Source organism: Diadema antillarum, unplaced genomic scaffold, assembly GCF_040938485.1.
Source record: "Diadema antillarum isolate AM-2024a unplaced genomic scaffold, OU_Dant_1.0 scf00000109, whole genome shotgun sequence".
Taxonomy (NCBI): Eukaryota; Metazoa; Echinodermata; class Echinoidea; order Diadematoida; family Diadematidae; genus Diadema; species Diadema antillarum.
The window spans coordinates 887,697-915,094 of NW_027270998.1; the positions used below are offsets into that span (position 1 = coordinate 887,697).

Consider the following 27,398-nt stretch of genomic DNA (forward strand, 5'->3'; position numbering starts at 1 on the left):
CCCTCGACCGAGTCGTTGGTATTTGTCTATAAAAACATCGCGCATGTAGAAAAGTGTACAATTTTACAATTGCTGGGTCGTTGCCTGATGCATGGTCCTGCCCAGAAGAACTGCTAAATACAATCTGGATTTCTGAGACACAGAGATCGAAAGGTGCGTACTTAACAGCCAAACTGTTTAATTTTGCTTCTCATGCTTTTGGTTCGTCCCGGGAGGTGTCACCTCCCTGGTTTGTCCCACTCCTGATCCGAAGCTTCGATGATGACAGAATGTTATGTTGAAGTATAACGTTAGAATTCAACCTGTTCTATAGTCAATAGTGTACGATCTGTGAGCCGATGGGGGTCAAGGATCAAGATCTTTCCAAAGGAAAGAATCTCAGGGTGGGACCAGAACCCTTGGTGGGATGGACTCTTTGGTTATGTTAAACATTACTTAGTGTTTCATATCTTAGCTGTTGTTGTTGTTGTTTTTTTTTTTTCCTAAGAGTTCAGCGGGGCCCCTGCCCTGGCCCTTCTCGGCTTCTCCTTGTGTCAGAGGCTTTTTATGCAGATTTTTTGTTTGTTGCTAGATTTCGCGACATAACTGCTGTCAGTCAGGGACTATATGATGAATTACCAGTAATTAATAGTGTCAAGTTCACCGCAGCAGCGACCCCAACACTATTACAGCGCCCCGTGCCGGGGTTAGTGTCAAGTATACTATTGCAACCTGGTGATACACTACCGGTACTCACCGTATTGTGCTTGGATGACAAGGTTATAGTCAACTTTTGATGTGTTTGTCAACATATTGGCAATAATACGTTTCTAGTTGTGTCACTTGGTTTTTAGTATAATTAGAAGAACTGTTAAGATGGATGTAAAATTTATTTGGACAATTAGTCATTTTCCAGTCAGTGATCCATTTAACAAAGTTGTGAGAGTTGCCAGGAGTGGCTCAGCAGCTAGCATAAAGACTTTAAGAGGTATGGTAGCTCCACTACACATCGACCACCCTTTTTGAAACCAACCGCGTAGTTTTGGCGCACAGAACGCTTAGTACGCACTGCACTACGCGCAGAGCACATAAAAATGTATTGGCTTTGACCGTTGATGAGGATGTGTGGGAAAATGCGAAAATTCACTGTTCATTAATGTTTTACTCAAGGACAAAATTTCGAATGAATATTTTAACCGAATCGTGATGTAATGCCAATGCATTTTTTAAAAAGCTTTGTACAACACGGTGTTCAATACAACTCGGTTTGTGTGCATTGTCAATGCAAAAACAGCCGTCGATCTAAAAAAGCTGAAAAGAGGCCAGTTAAGTTCGACGGCGATATTTTTGCACTGAAACTTCGAATTGAAAAGGGAACAACAGCATTTGATAGTGCTGGATTTTCTCAATCACGTAGGTAAAGTTTTTACGTGAATTTCAGTGTTAATATTCTTATCAAGTAAATAAGAATTAGGCGGTCGATGAGTAATAGGTCCAACCATACCAGGTATATATGTAAACATGGCAGGGTAAATTGCCACGAGATGGTCGTTCAACAACGTCTTGTTTGTCTTTTTTGCAGCATGAAACTCCCACGAATTGCCACTGGCGTTAAATGCATTGTTTAGAATCGCGCACATTTTGCTTTCGCGAATATTAGCTCCTCGCGAAATTTGCGAAAGTTTCATGCCCATGAAGTTTTCTGCAAAATGAATTTCAGCATTTATACCATAAAAATTAAAATTCTACAGAGGGCTCCTACTCAACTATTAATGAGTACACACAAATGTAGGACCTAAGGGGTCATCTCTCCAAATTTGGTGCTTTTATCTGCCGTACTACTAGTGTCACTACGTGTAACGATAATTTCACTAAGCGACCCGACTATTAATAATATTTGAGTATGTGGTGATTTTCTGTGGTGATTGTAAATCTGGAACCAAATTCCAGCTTTTTTTGGGGGGGGGGACAGCCCCCCCCCCCCCCTTGGGTCCTCATTTTAATGCTGTTTTTAAAGCTAAATCATGTTTTGTATGTATGCAGCCCACATGGCAGTTTACTACTGGAAGAAATTCACCAGAGAACAAATTATGTATGCTCTTTTAATAATGATGAGAGTGGTTATTGACAAATAAAGGGGATTAAAGGCAAATCAAGAATTGGCTATATAGTGAAAACTGCCCAGAATGTGTTTGGTAATATGTGGTTGGCAGTGAGGATAAGGTTCAAACCACTAATTTTTGTAAATCTCTGCCCACATGTTGATGGTATTATATAGAAGCTGAATCTATCTTCAGTTTCTGTCCTTGCAGAGAGGAAATGCATCCCACATGCAGAAAGATAAAGACCAAACTGCATACTTGACATAACACAATTAGCCCAAAGAGCTCTTCCATGTTGTCATTCTGTGCTTGCTGTTGCGGCTGAATGGTGCAATGCGATGGGCATGAGTCATAGCAGAGCTGTATGCATTACCGTTGGTTTGGCAGCCCTGGGCGGTCCTCTACATATTGACAGCAGTGTGAGCCTTTCTGTGTGTGCATGTGTGTGTGTGTGTGTGTGTGTGTGTGTGTGTGTGTGTGTGTGTGTGTGTGTGTGTGTGTGTGTGTACATGCATTGGCCTAGGAATGCGGATTATGGCCAGTGTAGAGAGGTGGGATTTACGCTTCAGTGCATGTTGTAAAAAGATGGCTCTGAATATGATAGCTAAAGATGCGAAGGACTAAATTTTCTTCAATCCACTCTCCCTCACTAAACACTCCCACTGGTTTTTTTTCCTCATCTCTTCTCTTCTAGTCAAGCAACCTCAGCAAAGTTCAGAAAAAAAAAATGGATAGTGTAGGCATATGATTTTGAGTGTGTGTGACAGTTATCCTAGTCGCAGTGTGTTAAACAGCTAGGCACATGCGATACGTTAATTAAGTGTAGATTGTGCAACCATAGTAACAGCATCAATTAACCTTGCCCTAGCTAACACTGTTGTCATGGTCAACTTGAGTGAGGGAAATAGGAAAATGCTAAGTGACCATATAAGTGGGGATGAGGATTGTGTTGCAGGGGGTGAGAATTGGGGTGAGAATTCTGTAACATCACCTATTTTCCCTTTTACTCTACTTTGCTATCATACCCATTACTAGAATTGTTCTTAACTGGATCATTATGTTAATTCATTTAAAGTAACACATTGCAGTACACAAACAGATGTTTATACATTTAGTTGTATCAGGAGTACTCCTGTTCTGGAAACCTGCTTTTGTTGCAATTTTCAGTACGTATCCCTGTTGGCTAAGTATGCAAATTATTTCTTGTTTCATGCTCCAGACTTTGACTGACTCGCCATGGAGTTTGGAAGCAAGTACGTTTACTGCCGAGATGCTAGCGATGAAGAGGAGGAAGCGTTTGATGACGAAGAAGTCTCTGGTGGCCTCGGCAACCTGAAGATGAAAGTCAGCTCCAAAGATGATGAAGAAGGCGAGGTAAGGTCATTTTACCACAACTAATGGTGGCTTAGATGAGACAAGTCATTAGATTTGGTACTGATATGCCAATTTGAAGTGGTTAGATTTACTGGAATATAGGTAGGGATGCCTGTTTTATTTGTTGCAACTCTATCTTCACAATGTTAGCTTCACAAATCTTGTGCTTCTGGTAGAAGGCAAGATACCGTTGCCATTGTGTGAGGCAGTATATGTTGAACGAACTCAACTCATAATTTCCAGCACACCCATATATATTTTTTATGCACATTCTTTTTAAACCATGGGTTTTAATACAGGGATCGTATCTGTAGAAGTATGGCTTGAAGTATTGTAATAACCTCCATACAATAGAGGAAATGGCCAAATTTATATATCGGTCCTCACAAAAGAAGCAAGGTCATTCAGTTTGTCATATTGGCAAAAGCTTTGTTGGCACTTCATTGTTCTCTTGGGTTGCCACTCACAACAGCTCAACCTTTGACCTGTCACTGCTCTTATTTTTTTTCAGTACTCTGCTGAGAACAATGCTTTGGTATTTACAAGGTCCAGTACATGTCGAAAGGAGTGCAAAATTCCGAATAGGTGATGGCTTGAGTAAATAATTTGGCTTTTACCCTCAAAAATATGAGTAAAAGAGAATCTGGGAAATTTACTTTGAAAAGAAAAGTGTATGGAATTTAAAACCAAAACAAAACAAAAATCTATATTGAATCAGTCAGTTTCTGTTGAAAATGAGAAGTGAAGGAGCACTGAAATCTAATTTAAAGTGGCAGAACATGATTTGTTGAACAACTGTGCCATGCATGAAAACTAGACTTTTGCATATATGTCATATGCTTTTCAAGTGTGTGCATCGGTGTTTCCTTCTTCCCTTTTATACCTGTGATATATTTTTGTGATCCTGCTAAACTTGATTCAAAGCAATTCAAACTACTTGTCATCCTTTTATTCACATTTTAGAGTTGTATTTCATTTGGATTTTTATGACCTTATATCATGTGCAGTAGGTGGAAAACATTTTCAAAAATATCAATTTCTTTGTGCTTTTAAAAAGCAAAATTTATGCACACAGAACACACCCAGATGACTCAAACTTTTATTACCACCTTGATAATTAGAACCACAGTAGCTCTAGACTTCCTTGATGATACAAGAACTGCAAGAAGGGAAATAGATCAGCTAAAAGATGGCTGGCGCACCAATCTATACAAAATAAATAAGCTCAATAATCATATGTAAGAAAGTTGATGATTCTCCCTGTGTGGTAGGCTCTTTTGATAATAAATTGGTGGATGTGATGTGTTTTCTGACAGGCATGCCTACTGGACATCTTGGACACTGCTGGACAGGAGGAGTTTTCTGCTATGAGGGATCAGGTAAGGATTCTTGTCATTTGCATGTGAAGCAAATTAAATCAATATGTGAGAAACAAGACGGTGAGCGACAATGATCTTTAAATTTGAAAGCTGGCCGGCCGTCATGACATTTATCGGTAGGAGCCCTTATGTATGACTGTCAAATCTTTTTGTTCTATCGTTCAGACTTTTCTCATAAATTACTTATATCTAAGCAATTGTAGACTTTAAATTGATTAAATATATCAGTACACACTTGGGGATCAAAGATGAGTAATTCAAGAGGGCATTGCATTTCCTTCTTTGTATTTTATTTGTTTGTATGTTTCAGCTTATGATCCATTGTCATGCCCTGCTATTTTTTTCTTTCTTTTTCTACTTGTTACATTGGTTTACAGTTTTGTCTGGCAACAGCTGATTACTGAATTAGCATCGTCCAAATGTAGTGCAGGCTTCAGAGTACTTTGTTGCTTTAAGTTAATATTTGACTTTTGACTTCAATCTTATCAGACAAGATCATATGATGATACCCCACTAGGACATCAGTGCAGCATAGAGATACTTTTAACTTGAATACCGGAAAACAAATATTTGATCCAAATATAAGAGCCGGACCTCGGATGGGTCATTGTGTACACTACTGAGAATCAATTGATACATGTACTCAATTGATACATGTACTATATAACCAACTGTTCAGTGCATGTTTTTATGCCTCCGCCACGAAGTGGTGCCGGAGGCATTATGTTTTCGGGTTGTCCGTCCGTCCGTCCGTCCGTCCGTCCGTCCTTCCGTCCGTCCGTAATGAATTTTGTGGACAGGGTAACTACCAAAACCTTTTGAGGTATCCTAATGAAACTTGGCATGTATGTGTATTAGGGGGTGAAGTTGTGCCTATCAACTTTTGGGTGCACATGCTCAAGGTCAAAGGTCAAAAGGTCAAGGTCAAATGCTTAAAATTTTACTATTTCCCCCATATCTATGCAATGCCTGAAGATATTTTCTTGAAACGTAGTGTATACATGTACTACCCAATTAAGATTCTCTGGTGAAAGTTTGGGGTCATGAGGTCAAAAGGTCAAAAGGTCAAGTAAAATGTTAAAATTTCACTTTTTTCTCTGTATCTTGGAAATTGTTCAAGGTATCTTCATGGAACATAGTATATATATGCATTTACTGACTGGCAGTGGTTATCTAGGGAAATTAGGGTTCATGGGGTCAAAGGTCAGGGGTCAAAGGTCAAGGGCAATACTTCAAAATTTTACTATTTTCCTTATATTTATGCAATGCCAGCAGGACTTTTCTCTTTTTTTTAACTTGATGTATGCATGTATAACCCAATAGAGATTCTCTGGGATTTTTTTTTTTTTTGCCAAGAAGGTCAAAGGTCAAAAGGTCAAAGATCAAGTGAAAGTGCTGAACTTAATTCTTTCTCCATATCTCGGAAGTGGCTCAAGTTATCTTGAAACTTAGTACATGCTGAATTTATGTATGTTCTGCCTGACAGTGATTCTCTTATAAATCAAAGGCCAGATGAAAATGATAACAATTTACTGTTCAATACAGAAATTGCGCTTTTTCTCCATACCTTGAAAATTACTCAGTGCATAAACTTAAGAAATGGTCAAAGTCAAGTTAAAGTTCTTAAATCCCCAAATACATGCTCTCCTATTCATTCAATTAAACATAGGTCAAGGAAGGTAAACATTCAATACATTTGTGACAAACATGTCATTTTAATATTTTGCCAATTTTGTGAAAATGTAATCACACATTGTCCACATGTACTATAGACCTATTAGGAGAATCATGCATTATGGCGGAGGCATACCAGTCGCCATAGCGACATTTCTAGTTATCTTTGAATCATTTGGCAATAGCTTGTTTGTGGATTTATGAAGTGGTGTTTGCTATACTATAGTTAGAGGAGATTTTTTGTTTACAGATTGGTTTAGTGAAGCAACAGGGAAGTGAAACCAAGTTCTAGTTTAGTTCTGCCATCCCCAGTCTTCGCACCTAATTGCTGTAACCCATTATGGATTGCCGAACATTTCATATATATATATATATATATGTATATATATATATATATATATATATATATATAGACAAGGTCTGTAGATATATTTTTCAGTGCAATGCATTAGAATCCACTTTATTGCTTGTGAAAACTTAAACAAAAGTGTAGCACCTGCATATCAAGGAATAGGTCTAAAGTCTTACAATGTCAATTCTTCAAAAGGGGATACGATGTACATTTTATCTTTTTCTTTTTCATTTTAAACAAAGAGCCTGATATTGAATTAGATAGGTTATCCTTTTCCATAATGTATACTTGCCTGATGATCTTATTAATAAATGTAGTTCAAGTCATAACATATTCAAGGTAAAAATTAAGCTAATAATAGTGGTCATAATGATTATCAATAAGAAATCTAATAATGATGATGATAAAGATTAGAAATAACAAAGAGAAGAAGAAGAAATTAAGAATGAATAGTAGATACTGCATATTTACTGTAGGTATAGACACTTATCTAAATTTTTGAAAGTTGAGAATACCATGCAGGGCTAAAATTGGCAGTAGCCTGGGGCCACTAAGAATTGATGTCGGACCACCAAATTTCCAAGATGTCTATCCTTTGGTGGCCCGATTGGGCATTTAAGATTCAATATGGATTGATATGTTTCTGTTTATTTTGGGGCACTACATTTCTTTTTTGGGCCACCAGAATTTAAGACTTTTAGTGACCTGGATAGACCACCAGAAAAAAAATATATCATTGTATTCTTGCAATTTTTTGTAGCTAATTCTTTCGTTGGGTAGAAAAGATTGGGGCGGTTTCACAGCATTACCTCAATATTTTGTAATCATATCTTTGAAGAGTAAGAAATGCTTTGAATTAATATTTCTGTTCTCCCGTGTTCATGAGCTGACTGAATGATGTAGCATGTGGACAAAATTTCATGAATATCAGGAAGTCACGCTATGATTAGATAAAAGTATCAACATGTTCATTATGATAAATCCTTTCCAAAGAGGACTTGTCTTATACTTTATATGACTTGGGGGGGGGGGGTTAATTTGAACTTCTCTGGTGTTTATGTATGATTGTTCTGCTGGTGGTATTCCTGTACATTACTGATTCACTGTGTCTTCTCAACAGTACATGAGAAATGCCCAGGGTCTGATGATAGTATACTCCATCACGGATAAGAAGACTCTGGATGAGGCTATCAAGATCTATGAACTCGGTCTTCGGATCAGGGATGTCGAGCACATTCCCTCTGTAAGTTGAAGTTTGATTTTCAGCTGGTCCTGACTGATTGTTACTGCTCCAATGGCGGCCGTTAATTCCGCCATTCAGTCGTGCTGTTAAATTGTGTTTATGAATAAAAATAATGAAAAAAAAATTATACTAAAAAAAAAATAATGTTTTTTTTTTTCAGGTCTTGACCCTGATTGCAACTCAAATTTTGAAATATTACAGTGAGAACAGAAATTACACATTTTTTTTGTTGCAAGATTTGGGTCACAGTCCAAAGTGCACAAATTTGTGCAATTTTTTGCTAAAAGGCCCAAAGTTGTGCAGTGAGAATGGTGGCCACCAAAAAATTTGAGATTTTATATTCCTCATAATTGCAATGCTTGCCATTTTGACCAGCTCTGGTGCGCACACTATATTCAGTTGGCATAGTGAGGTGGTGAGCATACCTTTAATTTTTGTAATTTTTGTAAGGAGAACGACACTATTACGCACCAGTGTGTGTCCATGTGTGTGTGTTGGTCTGTGTGTTAATGCCTTGTGTTTTTAGCTTGTGTGTGTGTGTGTGCGGGGGGCGGGGTGTGTAGGTGTACATTTGTGTATTCGTAATAGGATTATTGTTAATTTTTCAGTTTTATTATGATCATAGATATAATAATAATACTGATAATAATAATAATTATTATTATTATTAGTAGTAGTAGTAGTAGTAGTAGTAGTAGTAGTATTGATAGTAGTAGTAGTAGTATATTAGTAATGATAATATTATTATTATTATTATTATTATTATTATTATTATTATTATTATTATTATTATTATTATTATTATTATTATTAAAAGTATTATCATTACTACTACTAATACTACTACTATTTTTTCTATCAATACCATTATTTTCATTCTTATTCTCTATTGCGTAGGCCCTCGTGGGAAACAAGAGTGACCTTGAGAGTGAGAGACAGGTGACCGCTGCTGAAGGGCAGGCTGCTGCCACCAAACATGGCATGGTTTTCATGGAGACTTCAGCCCTGACTGGGAGCAATGTACCGGAGAGCTTTGAGGCCCTGGTCCGAGAGATCCCTCGCTATGACTCCAAATACAAGGTATGTACGATCCTTCTGTTTTTTGAACATTTGGGGGAAACACCCCTTCCCACCCCCCCCCCCACCCCCAGGATTTGTTCTTTCTTCTGCATTTGCTCTTTTTTCCCTCTCCTACTACTTCATGTCCATCTTCCTTTTTTCCATTTCTCTTTTCTTCGTCTGCTCCTACATTTTCTTGTACTCTTTTGTCTTCTTTTTATTCTTCTGTATCTTGTTCTCCATATCCTCCAGCTCCTTCCTGTTTTGTTCCCCTCTTGAGGGTTCTTTTTTTTTTTGAAGGGGGAGGGGGAGAGGGGAAGGACGGGACCTTATTTTCATTTTGTCACTTTCCTATCCCTTTTGCTTTTGCTTTCCTCTTCGTTTTCCTTCTCCCCATTTTTCCCTCCTTTTTCTTCCTTTTCTTTTCCACCCCCTGAAGATATTTTTGATGAAATAGACACAGGCACTACGTGTCTGAAACTACATTGCTTCAAAATGTCATAAAGAGCCATCATCATTATCACCAATATTTCCACATGCTTTAAAAGCAGAATTGAAGATGAATCAATAATTTTTTAATTATACAATATTAGTAACCGCATCAGTGCCTGTTTCACTGAGTCTGCGTGCCCTCCTCCCTACAGATTGTCATCCTTGGTTCAGGCGGCGTGGGCAAATCTTCAATCGCGACACGCTTCGTCCAGAACATGTTCGTGAGCGACTACGACCCGACAATCGAGGATTCCTATGTGAAGCAAATCAAGGTGAAAGGAATTCCTGCAGACAAATTGATCCCTCCACCTTTGCCTGCCCGTGGTGCTGCAGCTGCCCCAACCTCAAGTATCCCGCAGGCTTCTCCAAAGCCAAGAAGCCTTGGTGCTGCAGCTGCCCCAACCTCAAATATCGCTCAGGCTCCTCCAAAGCCGACAAGTAAGTCAAAGACTTTACATACATGTATACAGAAAAAAAAAGTCAAACTGATAGAATTGCAGGATTTGGGTGAAGGCAGGGACAGTCATGTAGAACTAGAGCATGGAACTTAGAGTTTTACATGTCGAGTAAATTGTAATGTTGGTCACTTTGGACTCAATATGAAGAGCAACTTCAAAAATGGAACAAAATATTTATGCTGGTCATGTAGTTGAAAGTAACTGAGTAATTAAGCAAAGAAAGGGTAGAAATCTCTATGGCTGGCAAAGCATTATTTGTGTCGAGTGGCTTTTATGGAGACATGAATATGCACAGTCAAGGTATACACACATGTAGATAAAATGAACTGCAGTTTAAATTCATGCTGGTACTTGATATCTATGTGTATGCATATATTGGTATTCATTATATTTGTTTTAAAGTATCCTTTCAAAATATCATCCTCAATTGTTTGCAGAGAAAGCAGGAGGCTTCCTCAATAGATTGAGAGGTAAATCTGCCAGAAATCAACAAGGTAATCATACTTTCTAATGATATAGTCTCCCTTTTCTTGTATTGATATGATCAATAAGCTAGATTAGAATTCCACTTATGCTCACTAACAGAAAAAGGTCATTTGTGGCAAAGTGATTTTTAAGTTCAGTTCACATATACATTTGTAAGCATTTGGGATACAGTGATTACTCATGTAATCCTTGTAAATGGCACTTCCCAGCACATCCACCTGACAGCAATCCTTGTATTATGGTGACATTTATTGAAAAAGTTTGATAATTATTGAAAAAGTTTGATAATTAACATTCAGTGAAAATTAATGAAATCATTGCTTCTCCAAGGGTTAAAGCTTACAGACCATTTTGGTCACCTGGTCAACGCAAGTTCATTCTTTGTTTGAACATTAGTGATAAATTCCATACATTGCTGTGTTGGGCAAGCTTAAATGCATCATGTCACTTTGAAAATGAGTGTAAGTGCCAAACCAACCGAGAAAAAATGGAAGGTCATTTGTACCAATGTGCACATGAGCTACAGTACCTCCAAACTGGCTTATTTGCATGTGTTGAGCAGTGACTAAATTAGCATTTATAGTATGCTGTAAAACCCAAGCCTGACAGCTAGAAAATGCTTTAAATTCCTTTCATATTATACCCAGCATTCACAATTTTTCTTTTTCTTTTTTCTTCTTTTAAACATTCAGTGCTCATAAAATGCATGCGTAGTTGGTTATCATTTGGTGGTAGACGTGTATGAAGTGTTTCGCACATTTTTATGTAATTCTAACCTTTCCAATAATGCACCTCTGCTTCTTGAAAAACTAAAACATATTGGAACAATTCCGTTTGCATGTCCTGTAAATTCATGCTTAATATCAGACAACTTCCTGTCAAACTCATTATTGGTATTTGTTTATTTGCTTGTTTTGTGCATTTGTTTGTTTGTATATTTGTTTGTTTGAATCCACACATGTACATGCATTGTCTTCAAGTTAAAAACCCATAATGCATAGGCTACTCATGGCCTTAACTACCGTAAAACCAGAAATATTCACAGCATGAAACTTTTGCAACTTAGAGTTGACAGCCTTTTTTCGCAGCATGACACTTTTGCGAACTGCCAACCATTAAAAAATTATGAGTATAGTACATGTACGAGTAATACACAGGATCTTTTTTTATACACAATGCTGGCCATATAATAACACACAGCAAAACTGAAAGCGTGCTACTAAGTAGGCATCTTTAAAAACAAAAAACAATGTGTGTCACCAGTATAGTGTACTTGTGCTAGTGCTCGTATGATGTACTACACTGTACTGGCATTCAATGCATTGTGTAGATTTTAAAAAAAAACTTTCACATGCATTTTACTTTAATAAATCTCATCTCCTAGCAAAATTTGTGAAAGTTTCATGCAACCAAAAATTTCCAGTTCTACACAGTATCATCTGCATGCTTAGTCCTTCTGTCAGACAGCAACTGAAATGCTAAAAATACTGTATATTCAATTTTTTGTTTTAGTGTTTTGATTTCCACAAATTTTGTTCATTCACAAATATTTTCTAAACTAATAACTCATAAAACATTGCCTCTCGTAACACTGTTTGTTACCTCAAAGGTGGGAAACCACTGAAGTTTTCTTTTGTAAATGGGGATAAAGCTTCTTTCTAATGCCATCATTGTGGTTCTTGATCTCACATATCAACACTTATGAAATTGTCTGGTTATGTCCCAATTTACAAAATATTATATTCACAAAATATATGGCAGAGCCAGTAACCTCCAAACATATATGCTACAGATGGCTCTAGGGCAATTACCCCCTGGGCAATTACTCCAGCCCCTTTCCCTGACACAATTCCTAATCCTAACCCTAAGCCAAACCCTAACCCTAATCCTTACTCTAACCTTATCCAGGGCTCGACACTAACGGTGGCCCCGTGGCCCAGGGCCCAGGGCCACCAAAAACGCACGTTGGGCCACCAAAATTTCAGAAATGAAGAATTTGGTGGCCTGATCAGGCCACCAAAAAAGGTCGGATGTTTGCCTTTGGGCCACCAAAAATAAAAGTTAGTGTGGAGCCCTGCCGTATCAATAACCAGTATTTAGCCGGGGAGGGGGGTCATAGTTCACCTGGGATAATTGCCCTGTTATGCTACAGGATGTAACTATGATAGAAAGATATTATTCATCCCTCTGAATAATATCTTTCTTTCCTTGAATATGCCTTGTCCACCTTGGACTACTTAACAATGTCGGAGTTTTGGAGCTTGGGTATTTGTTCCATGTTTATCGTGTCACTGCTGGCAGCCGGGGACAGCCTGGTGGTAGTGTCGCTTCCCGGAAAGCAGTAGATGACAGGTTGGAGTCCTGCTGGTTCCTTTTTTTCCCCAACATGTTTGTTAATTTACAGATCAGCAATTGTGATCTTAACAAATTTGATTTGTAGAGGGAGACAAAGTGAAGAAACTCACACCTGAAGATGTAACTACCTTGCAAAATTGGGAGCAATTTTTCAACAACAAAAAAAAAAGCTAAGAAGCAATGTTTTCTTTGTGCTGTTGAAACTTTTGCTGGTACCATTGACGATATTTTCTCTTTCTGCTTGAATACATTATGCCCTATTTGGCATCTGTATGTCCCTTGTTCTTTTCCTGTTCCACCCCTATCAAGAAAGTATTAACCTGTTGAGAATGAATCCCAAGTATACTTGGGTAGGTGTCTATGGGAAACGCGTGTTGCAGCAAAATCAAACTGTCCTTAATGGGGTAAAGGAATGGAAGAGAAAGAAAATATTCATAACAATATTACCATCACATCTTCCTGTACAACACATCCTAAAGTTTCCCCATCTGTGATTGCACAGCTTCTTTCGCATCTCTCAACGTTCAACAAGCACCGATGATGGCGATGCCATCAGCACGTCCAAAGAAGACGGTATCTGCACCCAAATCTCATCGCCGTGCCGACGCCAATGTCATTCTCCTCTCCCTGGGCTCCCTGCAGAAAGATCCCGTCATCATGACTGGTGACCCCGTGCGCTGCTCCAACTCCAAGTGCCAGGTTTTCCTGTCTCACATCTCAAGGCTTGAACCTCCCGAAGGGGACCAGCGCACATGGGCTTGGTACGTACTGAAAGAGCAAATACTGCCTCCAGAATGTAACAGCTTTTGTGGGAAAATTTCTTGTTATTTTCTTCAAGCGCAGCCTCTTTCTTATCACCTTTGTCTCTGCTCTGTTCTCTTTCCTCTGAATTCTGTTCTCTTTCTTCTGTGTTCTTCCATTTCTTCCCTCCTTCCCTCCTTCCTTCCTTCCTTCCTTCCTTCCTTCCTTCCTTCCTTCCTTCCTTCCTTCCTCCCTTCCTTCCTTCCTTCCTTCCTTCCTTCCTTCCCAGCTTTGTCATCTTGCTCATCTCTACCCCTGCTCCTCCTCAGTCTCTATGCTCTCCAATACTTCTGTGGTCTCTCTCTTTCTTCCTGGACATTATATGTAATACATTTTGGAGTGCAGTTCATGAAGAAATTAGGTCACGGATGATAAAATTTGGATGTGATCAGAATTTTGGTATATTAACTAGTTTAAGTCTTTAGAAAACATTCTCTGTTGATTTGATGAGAATTTATATATAGTTTACAACATTTATGTCATTAGGAAACACCAGAGCGATTTGATAACAATTTTGGTACACTAAGTACACTAAGTTCAAGACCTTGAGAAACACCCTGTCTGTTTGCTCTAAATTTCTCATTGCTTTTCATTTATCTCTATTCCTCAGTGAATTCTGTGGTCAGTCAAATGAAAATCTGGACATCGTGGATGAAGAGGTAAGCCATCTGTAATTCTTTTGCACTTCTCATTGTCTACAACTTGTTAAAGTTAAGCCAGTGCTCAAAGATGGCAGTCAATTTATTGCATTTTGTTGTATTTGTCTTACATCAGTGTGACCAAAACTTCCTTGAGCAAGTTACTGTAAAACCAGAAACTTTCTTTGCATGAAAATTTTGTTAGCTTGGAGCTGATGGCCTTTTTTCCCCCAGCATGAAACTTTGGCAAATTGCCAAGCATGAAAGAATTCCAAGTATACTACATGTACTTGATTATGTAGCCCAAAAAATTTTGATGTGCATTTTACTTTCATGAATCGTAGTTCCTTACAAAATTCAAGCAAGTTTCATGCTTGCAATTATTTCTGATTTACTCTAGAGTACCTGTATACCATAGATCTCAGAGTCACTCAGTCAAATAGGCAGATAATTTCAGAAACATATGCAAATTCTTGCCTTTGAAACCCTCCCAGATTCCAAAAGAGGCAAGTGTGGATTACTTGTTGGAGGCAGCTCCCGAGAAAATGGAGGAGGCGACCAAGAGTGAAGAGGGCAAGCAATCATCCAAGGCAGGCACACTGCTCTACTGCGTGGACATGAGCGGATCCATGGCGCAGACAACACAGCTTCCAGAGCTCCAAGGTACTCTGTCATTTCTAGTCTCTTTTTCAAATTTATCCTTTCACCCGTTGTCTGCTCATCAGCTTCACCATAGAATGCCTCTCATCTCCCTCTATAGATTTAAAAGGGAAGCTTGACCAGTATTCTCTTGAGGTGTATTTTATGGAATGATTCACCTTCATAACTACACCTAATACAGTTTTCATGGATTTCTTCTTCTTCTTTTTTTTTTCCTAGGTTTGTATCTTTGCAAGATCAAAGTAAAGCAGCTTACTTTTATGGGTTCACTTTATTTTGATACAGACACCTAAGACCTATATTACAAGTTTAGTCAATCATTATCAGTCTTCATCAAAGAATAGCTCATATTTAAAGGGGAAGGCTAGTAACTGATCAGTGGGAATCAGTGGAAATGCTGGGAGGGTCAGTGACGGAGCATTAATCTGCACATTACTTGAATATGAGACCGTTCTGAAGCAAATCATTTTCACACAACAATAGATATACAATGAACTCTTGAAAGAATCCCATAAGGATTGGAACAATCATCTCCCAGCATTTCCACTGATTCCCACTGATCAGTTACTAGCCTTCCCTTTTAAAGACATGAATGTGACCCGGGTAAAATACAAACCAGTAGAATCCAATTAACATTTTAACTGGTCTTAACTTGTTTCAACTTCTACCAGTTGAAACCAGAAGGCAACTTTAACTTTCCAGTAACAGTTGTAGGCAATTGAAATGGAAACCAGATGGCTGCCAGAACCCATTTGGTCTTGTACAAAATTTAATTATGGGGATTTCAGAATCTTATACAGGGCTGTCTAGATTTTGTTTGTTTTTTTTTTTTTCTGTGAGTACTCATTCCCCCCCCCCCCCCTGCAAATCAAATTCATTTTTCACATTTAAAGGATTACAGTGCCCACTTTTCCATATCCTTTCATCAAGCTGATACACTGTGGAAATATTGTAAATGCATGTTGGCACTTTTATCTATTTCTGATTGCCATTACTGCCTTCTGTTACCCAAATACTGGAGACTGTGATATAACATATTTAAGTGGCACTCTATTCAATGTGTGATTATATGAGTTACATATCATTAACATTTCCATTGCTGTGGTTTAAGCACTCCACTTGCTCCTAAATATGAACAAATAGAACAAATCTGTCCTGTGCCATATTTTTTTAGCCGCCTGGATGCAGCTGAACTCTCGAGGACAGCGCCAAGGGAATGCGTCTATAACTCGTCTGGACTGCATGAAGCAAGCTATCACCAGGTATCGTCACGAATATGTCCATTATCAATTCATTGCCACGGATGCGACTCCTTTTATGTAACCAGCCACAGCGATATTGCCAAACCACTGGAAATTTTCTCTTACTCTGAATAAAGATAAGCTGTTCAGAGAGAAACGAGTGTACAATTTTGTTCCTTTGAATCTCTAGCACTAATTTGCATAGACATGAGAATAGCACAAGTGATGTGCTCTTCTTGAGATAACACAAATCTTGAGACTGAAGGTGAAGATAGAGTTCTCAGAGGAGTGATGATGGAAATGATGTCCATCTTTCAGCCAATAAGATGACCGGTTTACTCAAATGATTTAGGTGTTTTTGTATGTGTGCGTATATATATCTTTATATTCATAGTAAATAGGTGGAGTATGATATGCATTGTGATAGGTTGGATTGCATCACATGATCATGTGAATATTTTGATATAGGGCACAGCCGTGCCCTATATAGTTAATTTTGGCACAGGGAATCCCTTTCCCAGAATTCAGTTTTAAGTTTTTAGTGTTTGGAGTGTTCCAGCACTAAAGAGCTGACATTTGGGTTTCAGAGCTCTTTTTGTTTGAAAGATAAGGAAGTTTTGTATCTTAGATCAAAATTAAATCAGAATTAGATCAAGTAGGGCCTAGACCTACAAAAATACATGTAGATCAAGGGGTTTATTTACTGCAACAATTTAATAGCGCATGGTGCATTGATGTACCAGCACTGGACTATAGAATTCCAAATAAAAAATTATCCTTCATGCAGTTCAATTTCACCTCGGCCTGCCACCTCGGTGAAACAAAACAGCACTCGCAATAATTTAGTATTGTCATTCTATAATCCTGTTGAGTTCATGATAAAGCATGCACTAATTGTATAAAATACCTTATTTTGGAGTATATGATTGTGTGTGCAGTCAAAGGGTAAAATCACTCCTTGATTGTAAAGTATCATTCTTTGCCTCATCAATATAGTAATGCAAGGATGCATGTTTTTCTATGTTTTGTTTTTTTCTTTCCCTTTGAAGGCAACTTGACTTCTTTGAGGCAGATGAGGAATGCAACAAGCGGGTCGGCATCGTGACCTTTGAGAGTCAGGTCAAAGTTCATGGGGACGGCACCCAGGTTTGCCAGACGGTGTCGGACAACCTGGATTCGATGGAGCGCCTCATCGGGGAAGGCCAGAGGATGGCTCCAAACTTCAACATGCGTCCTGTCCATGCCTCGGTGGAGTAAGTTTGAGCTTTATATTTCCAAATATCTCAGCTGTCATTTCATCCTTGGAGCCATGAACAAATCAAAGAATCTAGTTCACTCTAAAAGTATTCTACTTAGGCATTCGCACGCAACTAACGGATCAGATGTGAAATGCCCCCTATGCTGATGATGCTTCTTCTTTTTAGCTCACCTGAGCCGAAGGCTCAAGTGAGCTATTGCGATCGCTCTTCGTCCGGCGTCCGTCGTCTGTCGTCTGTCGTGCGTAAACTTTTTACATTTTCATCTTCTTCTTGAGAACTCCATGACCGATTTTCACCTAACTTGGCAGGTAGCATCCCTAGGGGAATAGGATCTCAATTTGTTCAAATGGGCACCATGGCCCACCTGGGGGTTCCCCAGGGGGCCCAAACCCCCTAAAATTAAGGAATCTTTAAAAATCTTCTCTAGAACCTGAAGTGATAGGGCTTAGATAATACTATGACTTAGTACAGTTTGTTCGTGGGGTTAGTGGAATCAGGGGTGCATAAGTTTCCAATGTTCTCGGGTAAGAGTGTGCAAGAATGCATGAAAGGTGAAATTGCGATACTCAGGTGAGCACGTGACCCCCGGGTCTCTTGTTTCAAGATAAGCTCTTTTCCATGTGTGATCTTCATGCTGGGTTGTAAATGAAGGCTGTAACTTTCAGGCAACAGCTTCTTAATCACTCTAGTCTGACATATTTAAAGAATTGTAGAAAAACGCACTCAGACAATATTCCATTATGAATTGCTGTTCTCAAAGTGTATGCTAGTAGTCACCCTGTACTAATTCCATGTCATATGATATGTGCTTGTACAGTTGTATGTGTGTAAAGAAATACTCATAGAACTCCTGTGTGACAGATGGCAGTTGCCATTAACTAGATTTTTTTTTTATTAACACATGCTAATATCATCTGCACAGAGATATCCTGAAAACCCATGTCGTGAAGTTAAGTTGGCATGCATTAGGTTTATTTTGTGCTTTGTACCAACCGTATCATGGGCACTGAAATTACTTTGCAATCATATGCTCATTCCTAAAGTGTGTGTTTCTGCCGTTTGTTGCACTCGACAGAGAGCTGAGGACCAAAGTAAATGGACTGCGCACAGCAGGCTCTACAGCCCTAGGCCCAGCCCTGTGCGTCTCCATCGGACTGCTGGCCAAGGACCCTGGCTCAGAAATTGTCCTCTGCACAGACGGAGAGCCCAACGTTGGCGTAGGGTCACTGGGCGGCTACAGCAGGCAAGGTGCTAATGACCCGTCTGAGTTCTACCGCCAGGTGAGTCCCTTCTCCAGCCTACAGTCCTGTCTAATGTGACCTCTTACGACATTACCCTGACAAGGTCGCAATTAACTCTCAATCAGCAAAGATAAAAAAAATGTCAAAGGTGATCTTGGTGAAATGATTTTTTAAAATGTGAAGATCAAGGTTTAGTTGAAAAACCCCTCCCTGCCTCCACCCCTCCCTGTCTCCACCTCTTCCTGCATCCGCCCTTACCCTGCATCTGCCCCTTCCCTGTCTCTGCCCCTCGCTGTCTCTGCCCCTCCCTGCCTTTATCCCCTCCCTGCCTCCACCCCTCCCTGTCTCCGCCCCTCCCCTGTCTCCGCCCCTTCCCTGTCTCTGCCCCTCCCTGCCTCCACCCATCCCTGTCTCAACTCCTCCCTGTCTCAACTCCTCCCTGTCTCCGCCCGACCCCTGTCTCTGCCCCTCCCTACCTCCACCCCTCCCTACCTCCACCCCTCCCTGCCTCCACCCCTCCCTGCCTCCACCCCTTCCTGCCTCCACCCCTTCCTGTCTCCACCCCTTCCTGCCTCCACCCCTCCCTGCCTCCACCCCTTCCTGTCTCTACCCCTCCCTACCTCCACCCCTCCCTACCTCCACCCCTTCCTGCCTCCACCCCTTCCTGCCTCCACCCCTTCCTGTCTCTACCCCTCCCTACCTCCACCCCTCCCTGTCTCCACCCCTCCCTACCTCTACCCCCTCCCTATCCCCACCCATCCCTGTCTCCACCCTTCCCTGTCTTCACTCCTTGTCCTTGATTGCATTCCTCCTCCCTGCTCTCAGTTCTCCCACCCTCTCACCACTCTCTCCATTGGTTCCTCACCCCCAGATTGGGAATCGTGCCAAGGAGCAGCAGACGACCATCTCCATCATCGGCATCCAGACCAACCAGAGCCTCCAGATGGAGACGGTCAGCAATGCAGTCTCCATCACCGATGGCAACCTCAATCTTCTGGACCCTCACGAGCTGACCCGGCAGATCCGACAGATAGGCCAGGATCCAGTGGTGGCCACCAATGTGGAGCTGACCATGATCCTGCACCCAGTCCTCCAGTTTGACGAGAGCATGACTGAAGGGGTGAGTCTTGACACCATGATCAGATTTCTCTGAGAACAAATTGAAAAAAAAAAAAGTACCCAACAACAGTAGTTTTGTGTATGGTATTTCATACTGAAGGAGTGCCTCGTATGTGAGTGAATTCATGATGTCTAGGTGTTTCCAACTTTGGATATTAGCTGCAGAAGCTGTAGACATGGAAGGCCTGTTTATTTCATCGTTGAAGATAACAAATTTTCATACAGTGCACTCCCGTTATAACGAACACAATTATAATGAAATTTGGATTACACCGAAGTAAAAATTCAGGCAGCAGCATCATCCACTCTATGTATTTTTATTGTTTAGTTATTCAGTTATATCAGAATTTTGATCTAACGAAAGAAAACTGCCAGTCGCAAGAACTTCATTTAATGGCAGTCCATAGTAATCTTAATCATAATCTTAATCTGAAAAGTGATACCATTGGAAGCATCATTCAGGATATGAGGAATATCATACAGACTCCTGTGTAATTGCCGCACATTATCCACTTTTCAATTGGCTTCCTGTTTCTCCAAACCAGGTCGTTCAAGATGGCAATCGGCTGACTGTCAACATGGGCAATGTGCGCCGCTCCTCGGACCTGACCTTCCGCTTCAAACTCAAACCAGGAGAGAAGGGAACACAAGACAAGCTTCCCTTCCAGGTAAGGTGTATTATACAGCCATGCACTGCTGGATATAACTACTGAACTATTCTGCAGAAACTTGTAAACATACTATGTTTAGAGTGACGTGACACAAACAAATGAAGATGTATTGATGATATCATGGTGAAAAAAGAGAATGATTAGGACGGTAGTTTTGTTTGCCTTGTTACCTCCACCAGGGAGGTTATATTTTTGCTGCTGTTTGTTAATTGTTTGTTTGTTTATTTGTTTGTTTAATTGTTTGCAAAACATCTCAAAAAGTTGTCATCAGATTTGGATGAAACAGACAGGAAAAGTTGGTTGTGACACAAGGAACAGATGGTTAAATTTTGGTAGTGATTTAGGAATTTTTGTGAATTTTCAATCTTTTGGCAAATAGGGTCAATGAACTTTGGAGTTCAAGCTGCGCGTATTCGAGGTTTGCATATGCGCACTAAAGCGCGTGCTCTGCTCAAGGCGCCACGCAGCAGGAAGCCGATGAGGTACCAGGTAAACACAAGGTTTCTTTATCTTTGGTAAATTTTTAGCATCCGTGTATGGGTGGAAATGAGCTGCTTTGCAAAGGTCTGCGCTCTCCAAGTGCTTTTCTTGCTGTTATATTGTTCTGCCTAAATTACAATGCAATGCTTGCTCAAAGCGCTCACCTACAAACATTATCCCTGGGGGTTATGAGTCTTGTTTCAAATTACATTGATAGTTATTGTGTTTTAGATCTCATATCAGTATTATGGATATTCAAAATAGAGTTTGGATGTTGTAAGTTCACTGAGCTGTTGCGATCATCTCTGAACTAACTAAAAACTCTGCTTTGTGTCTAAGTTATATTTTATCTTATTTTTGTTCTGCTGAATCAAATGTCTTTTGTGTTTACCCATGTTCATGTGCGATGTCTGAAATGCCGAACAAAATGATAATGATGATTATAATAATATATGCAATGTTTTTGTCTGTGTTTTGTGTGTATATATGTATTACGCATGTTTAAAGTATCCCCATCATAGCATAATCCTGTGTTACGGAGAGCTACTTAAAAAACAAACACACAAACACTTGCTTTCTCTTTTTTTTTCAAGGTGGAAATCAAGTACACGAAGACTGACGGTCGCCGATTCGTAAGAACTATAACTCAACAAAGGGACACGACAGCAGACCGCCAAGCCATGGAAATGGTAAACATGACTTTACAAACTACAAAAGCTTGAGCTCATTTTCTTCAAATGGCTTTATAGTAACTCTTTTATTGTTAGGGATGAAAGTGTTGGAAGAGCTGCCAAATGCCTAAAAAAGCCACTGAATACTACTGGTGAAAATTCTGTTATCTTACAATACTTGAGCTATTTTTCTCTTTTTAGTCTGAGCTGGAAATTACATACAGTCAATTCTGTGTTAGTCGATGACATTTATGTTGAAATTATAGGCTAGGTTGATTAAAATGAGTCCCAATTTACATTCATAGCCTTATGTCTGTTCTTCCTCTGCACACCCAAAATTCAAATACTGCTGAAATCAATGCATATTTCCCCAGTTGTGCCAAGAATGACATACAATGTATGCAGCATGAACCCGGGTATACATTGTATTTTGTGTGACACGCATTGTTCCTCCTATGACAACTTTCTCAGGAAAATTTCTTTCACAGATTTTCTTTGTATCTTTTTCAACTGAAAAGTTTGATCAGGTGGCTTTTTTTTTTCTTACACATTTTATTGATGATACTTTTGTTTGTATTTTCTGTCTGATGCATACTGTTCAACATGGTAAATTGTGCAAAATCCTGTGTGCACTGCTTTGAATGAATAACCAAATCAAAATAAAACCACCAAACCTTATTCAAATCGACATCCCCCCCCCCCAAAAAAAAAAAAAAAAAACCCCAAACAGATAAACTGTCTTCGGGAGTGGCATGCTAAGTAGTCACATAACACAGTAAATTGTCAGCGTGAAACCATTTGCTCAGAAAAAACAACAACAACAACAACACCAACAACAATTAATGGAAGGATAGTCAACTTGCAAGAGTGACCCATGAGGGATTGAATTCTTCCAATATTTTCTCTTTTCTCCTCCAGTGATAGACCTCTGCTGTCTCACCTGTACATTGTCCTGGAAGGTGGTAGAAAAAGAAACAAACTTTTGTTGTTGTCTTTTCCACATGATTTTGGGTTTCTTTTTTTCTACCAAAGCTGCACTCAGGAGTCAAACCAGTGACTCTATGATATTTTAATCAATCAGTCTTCCTTTCTGTGGTCTCCCTGCAGGAGCTGGACCCCGCTGTGACAGGACTGGCTGCCGTTCAGCAGGCGGCAAAGTTCGGCGAGAAGGGCGAAAAGACCAAAGCCAGGGGCCACATGTGAGTCGCAGTGGAATCTCCTGTTAACTCTCTTGTTCCTACTGTCTCCCTGTTTGGTTCTGTTTGTTGGTTTGTTTGCTTGTTTGCTTGTTTGTTTGTTTGTTTTCTTTGTTTTCCTGTGTAGTCCTAGAACTACATTACTTGCAGTTGAATATCAACAGAGGGAGATTTTATCCAGGGAGCAAGGAATGGAATACACTGAATTGCATTTTGAAGTTTTGCAAGGAAGTGCATTAAAATTGCTGACGTGTACAGGGTCACAACTTTCTTTTCAGTAATCTGGTTTTGCTCAAATTTCTATTAACCCTTTAGCAACTGAAGATTCAATACATAATGGCCTTTTGTTCGTGGAAGGTACGGCAATATTACCTTCATTTCGACAATATTCTAAATCATGCAAAATAGATCTCTGCATGTGTATTTTTGTCTATTATAGGTTGTGTTTATTTGAAAGCCTATTCAGTCTTTACCAAGAGACTTGTGTGCCATAGCGTTAATTCTGACGTACTTTTGTTGACCTTTGACCTCTTTAAAATTACGTAGTTATATATTCTACATGAAAACAATAAGAATAGTAAAGCATAAAACTGTAACAAATCGGACGGGCAGTTTCGGACGTTTTAGGGAGTAATCTGACAGGTGGTTTCAGGTGGTTCAGTTACTAATGGGTTAACCCTAATCAGGCTGGGGGGGGGGGGCGGAATCCGCCCCCCCTCGACGTTTCGCGCAATATCTTTGCAACACGATAAGCTCCCGCCGCGATGTTTCATGACTTTTTTCTTTCAAGTATCGCGCAACTTTTGAGACCCAAATTGTTGCGCCCACGCATACCGTTTTGACGCGACGCCCATTTGAAGAAAATTTGTCAACCCCAAAATTGCTCCAAAACGTGATTTTGTGTACAAATCCAATGCAAATTGTGTTTTTTCAATTAATTCACATAAAAATTCATATCTTCACTTAGAATGGCCGAAATTAATTTATTTTAGCATAATAATGCTTCGAAAAATGTCTGTGACAAATTTTGGCCAAAAAACAAACAAAAACAAAAGGTCAAAAAACAAAGAAATACATAAGAAATTCAAAAAACAATAAAATACATAAGAAATTAATTTCGATACAGATTTTTTTTTATCCTATGTCTCAGAAGAATGATACAAGAAACATTTTTAAAAAGAAATTAGCTTAATTGGAGCATTAATAAGTGATTTAGAGCCCAAAAGTGATTTTATGCATAAATTACAATAATTAATTAATATCAAATATAAGAAAAATTTTTCAGAGAAAGCAACCATACATTTTGATAGAATACGTCGCGGGTGTCGCGTGTGCCGATTTTTGGCGCGATCGCGCGTTCCATAGGCGAGATCTGAAGGGGGGGCAGAATCCGCCCCCCCCCCCCCTTATTAGGGTTAAACTAACACTCTCATTAATTGTATTTCATTCAGAATTTTTAATTGGGTATGTGCATCCTCAGCTTTCACTGGTATACTTTTCCAGTTTTGCATGTGCCCACCTCCCCTTTGATGTCCATTATGCCTGTGCAAGTGCATGACATATGATGTGAAAGTTGGTTCACTTATACCGCCCTGCGACATATTGAAAGCCACTATGCAGGTATGTCAAGGAAGTGGTTAACTTCAATGTCCCAGTGTGTTGCCAATCTCTGACTTTTTTTTTTCTCGCCCTGTTCAGGTGGGCAGCTGCCAAGATGATGCAGCGGACCAGTGCATCACCACAGGCCAAAAGTCACCAGGTGGAATCTACGGTGCAGTTCCTGAACAAGGCCTCTGCCCTCGACGATGTGTATGGGGAACCGGAGCATGAGGTGGGTGCAAGGGTATTTCAGTCCCATATTAAAGAATGATAGAAGTACCAGAATCTAACTAGCCAGGGGGGTGTTTCATAAAGCTGTTCTTAAAGTTACGAACGATTTAAGAACGATTGGTGATCAGTTCTAATGTGCTATACTTAGCAGAATTTCAATAATTCAGCACAAGAACTGATCACTAGTCGTTCTTAAGTCATTTGTAACCTTAAGAACAGCTTGATGAAACACCCTCCCTGTCTGACAGTGTCTTTGCTATCAGGCTTGTGTTGTCATGGGTCGCATTTTTAGACATATAAGATATAAGATGTCTTGTCCTCACTATCATGTATAACATTTTTCTTCCAAAAAGCTATCACAGAAAAGGAACGAAAGCTGGCTACCACATCAGTGTTAATGGTTTTTCTGAATTCACTATAAGTCTCGGCCTCACAATGATATAAAACTATTTCCCTCCCAAAAAACTGTCACAAAGATGGCAAGGAGGGAGACTGACATATCACATTGATAATCGTACTGCTGTTGCCTCTTTGATAGGGAACATTGATCTTAAAACCCAACTGGTTACAAGGAAGCTTGACAAGAAATTCAGCAGGGAGATCAGAGTACTGTAAACGTCAATATTTTCGCGCGATTAATTTTTCGCGCTGAGCGGCTCGAAAACGTATTCGCGGGTTCTTAAATTCGCGCTCCGCAGCAGGTTACTTTACTGTAGTACACATTAACTGCTTTCATCCAAAGCCTCTGCTACATAGCTTGCTACGACAAGCGACGTAGCGAGCGGCTCGACTGCGAGTACAAGCACTCAAATACGTAGTACAGCTGTGACTCTAGTACCGTAGTCACGGGGGACTGTAGCATCGATGCGTGCGGTGCACACATGCATGCTACAGTACACAGCAATCTAGGGTATCGTCTCTTCGCACAGTATGGTAGGTGTTCAACCCACCGACCGGGTCCATAACCACCGACCGCGCATTATAATGGCATTGCGCGTACAGAAAGAAAATGTACGCATGGGACTACGCGCAACGGTGTTCGATTCTTCACTGGGCTACGCTACCGAGTAAAATGTGGTGAAAACAACTAAGTATTCCCTCTAAATTACCGAAATTTAGCAAAATCGAATAAGGTTTATCGTGTAACTACATATAACTAGGCCTACCTTTGCTGACTCGTTGTTAGATGTAGAGTATCCTTCCGTAATAAATTTGACGATTTTGACCGCAAAATTGTCACCGCCGCTTGTACGATCGTGCACACACGTTACACATACACATGACATAAACATTTTGTCGCCCGCTACGACCGTACGAGTTGATGCAGAAACGAGAAATGAATGTGAAAAAAACAAACCGACTCATCTAATTTATTTCAATTACGATGAAAAGTTTCCTAATGAAAATCAAGTCAAATTCATCAAACAGTCCTTCAAAAGTAATGTCGAAGGATTCAAAATATATTCAAATATTATTGGGAAAAAAAATGACGGCTAGAAAAAAACAGCGGCCTGTCGCAAAAAACGCATTTAAGTGCCCTTTATACGTATTGTAAAGGTGGTCGGTGGAAATGAGCAGGGCAACTGAGTGCGGAAAAAATGACACCCCACGCGTTCGAAGCCGCCATCTAAGAGCGCATACCTCAGATCGCATTTTCAGTGCGCGCTTGTGAATCCGGAATATTTTCTCCCCACGTGAGTAAAATTTCAGGCCAATTGTGAGATTTTTCACGTTTCTATTGATAGAAAAACGTTAGGTGTCCGGTATTATGGACACCCAACCATACTAGTAGCGTAAACATGCCTGTACATTGTACTACGTAGCAGTATCATCGATGAAGCGCACACAATTCATCCCGTTCAAAATGTGCGTAGAAAATTGTGAAGATATATTCGCGCGTTTTTGAATTCGCGCTAGCCGAGCGTAGCGCGAAATCCGCGAAAATTAATGTACCGCGAACATTTCCACGTTTACAGTACCGGTACTCTTTGTTTATGTGACATTCTTACCCTGATAAAGTCACAACATTTTAGAGCTTTTCTCACCAGCAAAATGCAGTCTTCGCCTTGCCCACAAGTTATTGCTTGGGATCAGGCCCATTAATCTCTGCAAATTCCGTAATTCAGATGGGCTAGAACAAACAAAAGTGTATTCTATCATGCGTCAGGATAGGTAATGATAAGACATGATATATGCGAATAAAGTCATTTCTTTACAAATCATTCTGCTTTAATTTTTGTTACAGCATTCGGATTTCATGCATGCCCAGACCAATCTCTGCCTGAACCTTCATAACACCGCATTCCAGTCAGCGGAGGGCAAATCTCGCATGATGTACGGCAAGAAGGGCAAGGGGGCTGCATTCAGGAAGAAATACTACGACTACAAGTGAACAAACTAATGGAAGCTTGGCTGACCAATTCCTTGTCCAACATCTCTCTCTCTCTCTCTCTCTCTCTCTCTCACTCGCACACACACACACACACACACACACACCCAGGTCGAAAAACCAGTACAAACCCATAGATCTAGAAACAAGTTAAAATTTTCAACTGTTCTTTACTGGTTTTAACTGGTCTTAACTGGTTTCAACTGGTACCAGTTGAAACCAGAAAGCAACTCCAATCTTCCAGTAACA

The 27,398-nt window shown here is 39.9% G+C and overlaps 1 protein-coding gene across 1 annotated transcript; it reads left to right on the forward strand.

Annotated features, from left to right (window-relative positions):
* LOC139719353 (circularly permutated Ras protein 1-like) lies at positions 1-27,152 on the forward strand. Its single transcript, XM_071630768.1, has 19 exons — positions 1-153; positions 3,301-3,455; positions 4,772-4,834; positions 7,981-8,103; positions 9,001-9,183; positions 9,807-10,092; positions 10,550-10,606; positions 13,456-13,714; positions 14,365-14,413; positions 14,887-15,055; positions 16,227-16,314; positions 17,343-17,546; positions 18,628-18,832; positions 19,665-19,913; positions 20,458-20,580; positions 21,657-21,752; positions 22,842-22,933; positions 24,629-24,761; positions 27,006-27,152. The coding sequence occupies exons 2-19, from the start codon at positions 3,318-3,320 to the stop codon at positions 27,150-27,152; spliced, it is 2,664 nt and encodes an 887-aa protein (XP_071486869.1). The 5' UTR covers positions 1-153; positions 3,301-3,317.
* The last annotated feature ends 246 nt before the right edge of the window (positions 27,153-27,398 follow it).

Coding starts and splice junctions, on each gene's coding strand:
- LOC139719353 (XM_071630768.1), top strand. CDS start 3,318: ATGGAGTTTGGAAGCAAGTACGTTTACTGCCGAGATGCTAGCGATGAA. Junction 14,414..14,886: donor TGGACATCGTGGATGAAGAG/GTAAGCCATCTG, acceptor AAACCCTCCCAG/ATTCCAAAAGAGGCAAGTGT. Junction 19,914..20,457: donor ACGAGAGCATGACTGAAGGG/GTGAGTCTTGAC, acceptor TCTCCAAACCAG/GTCGTTCAAGATGGCAATCG.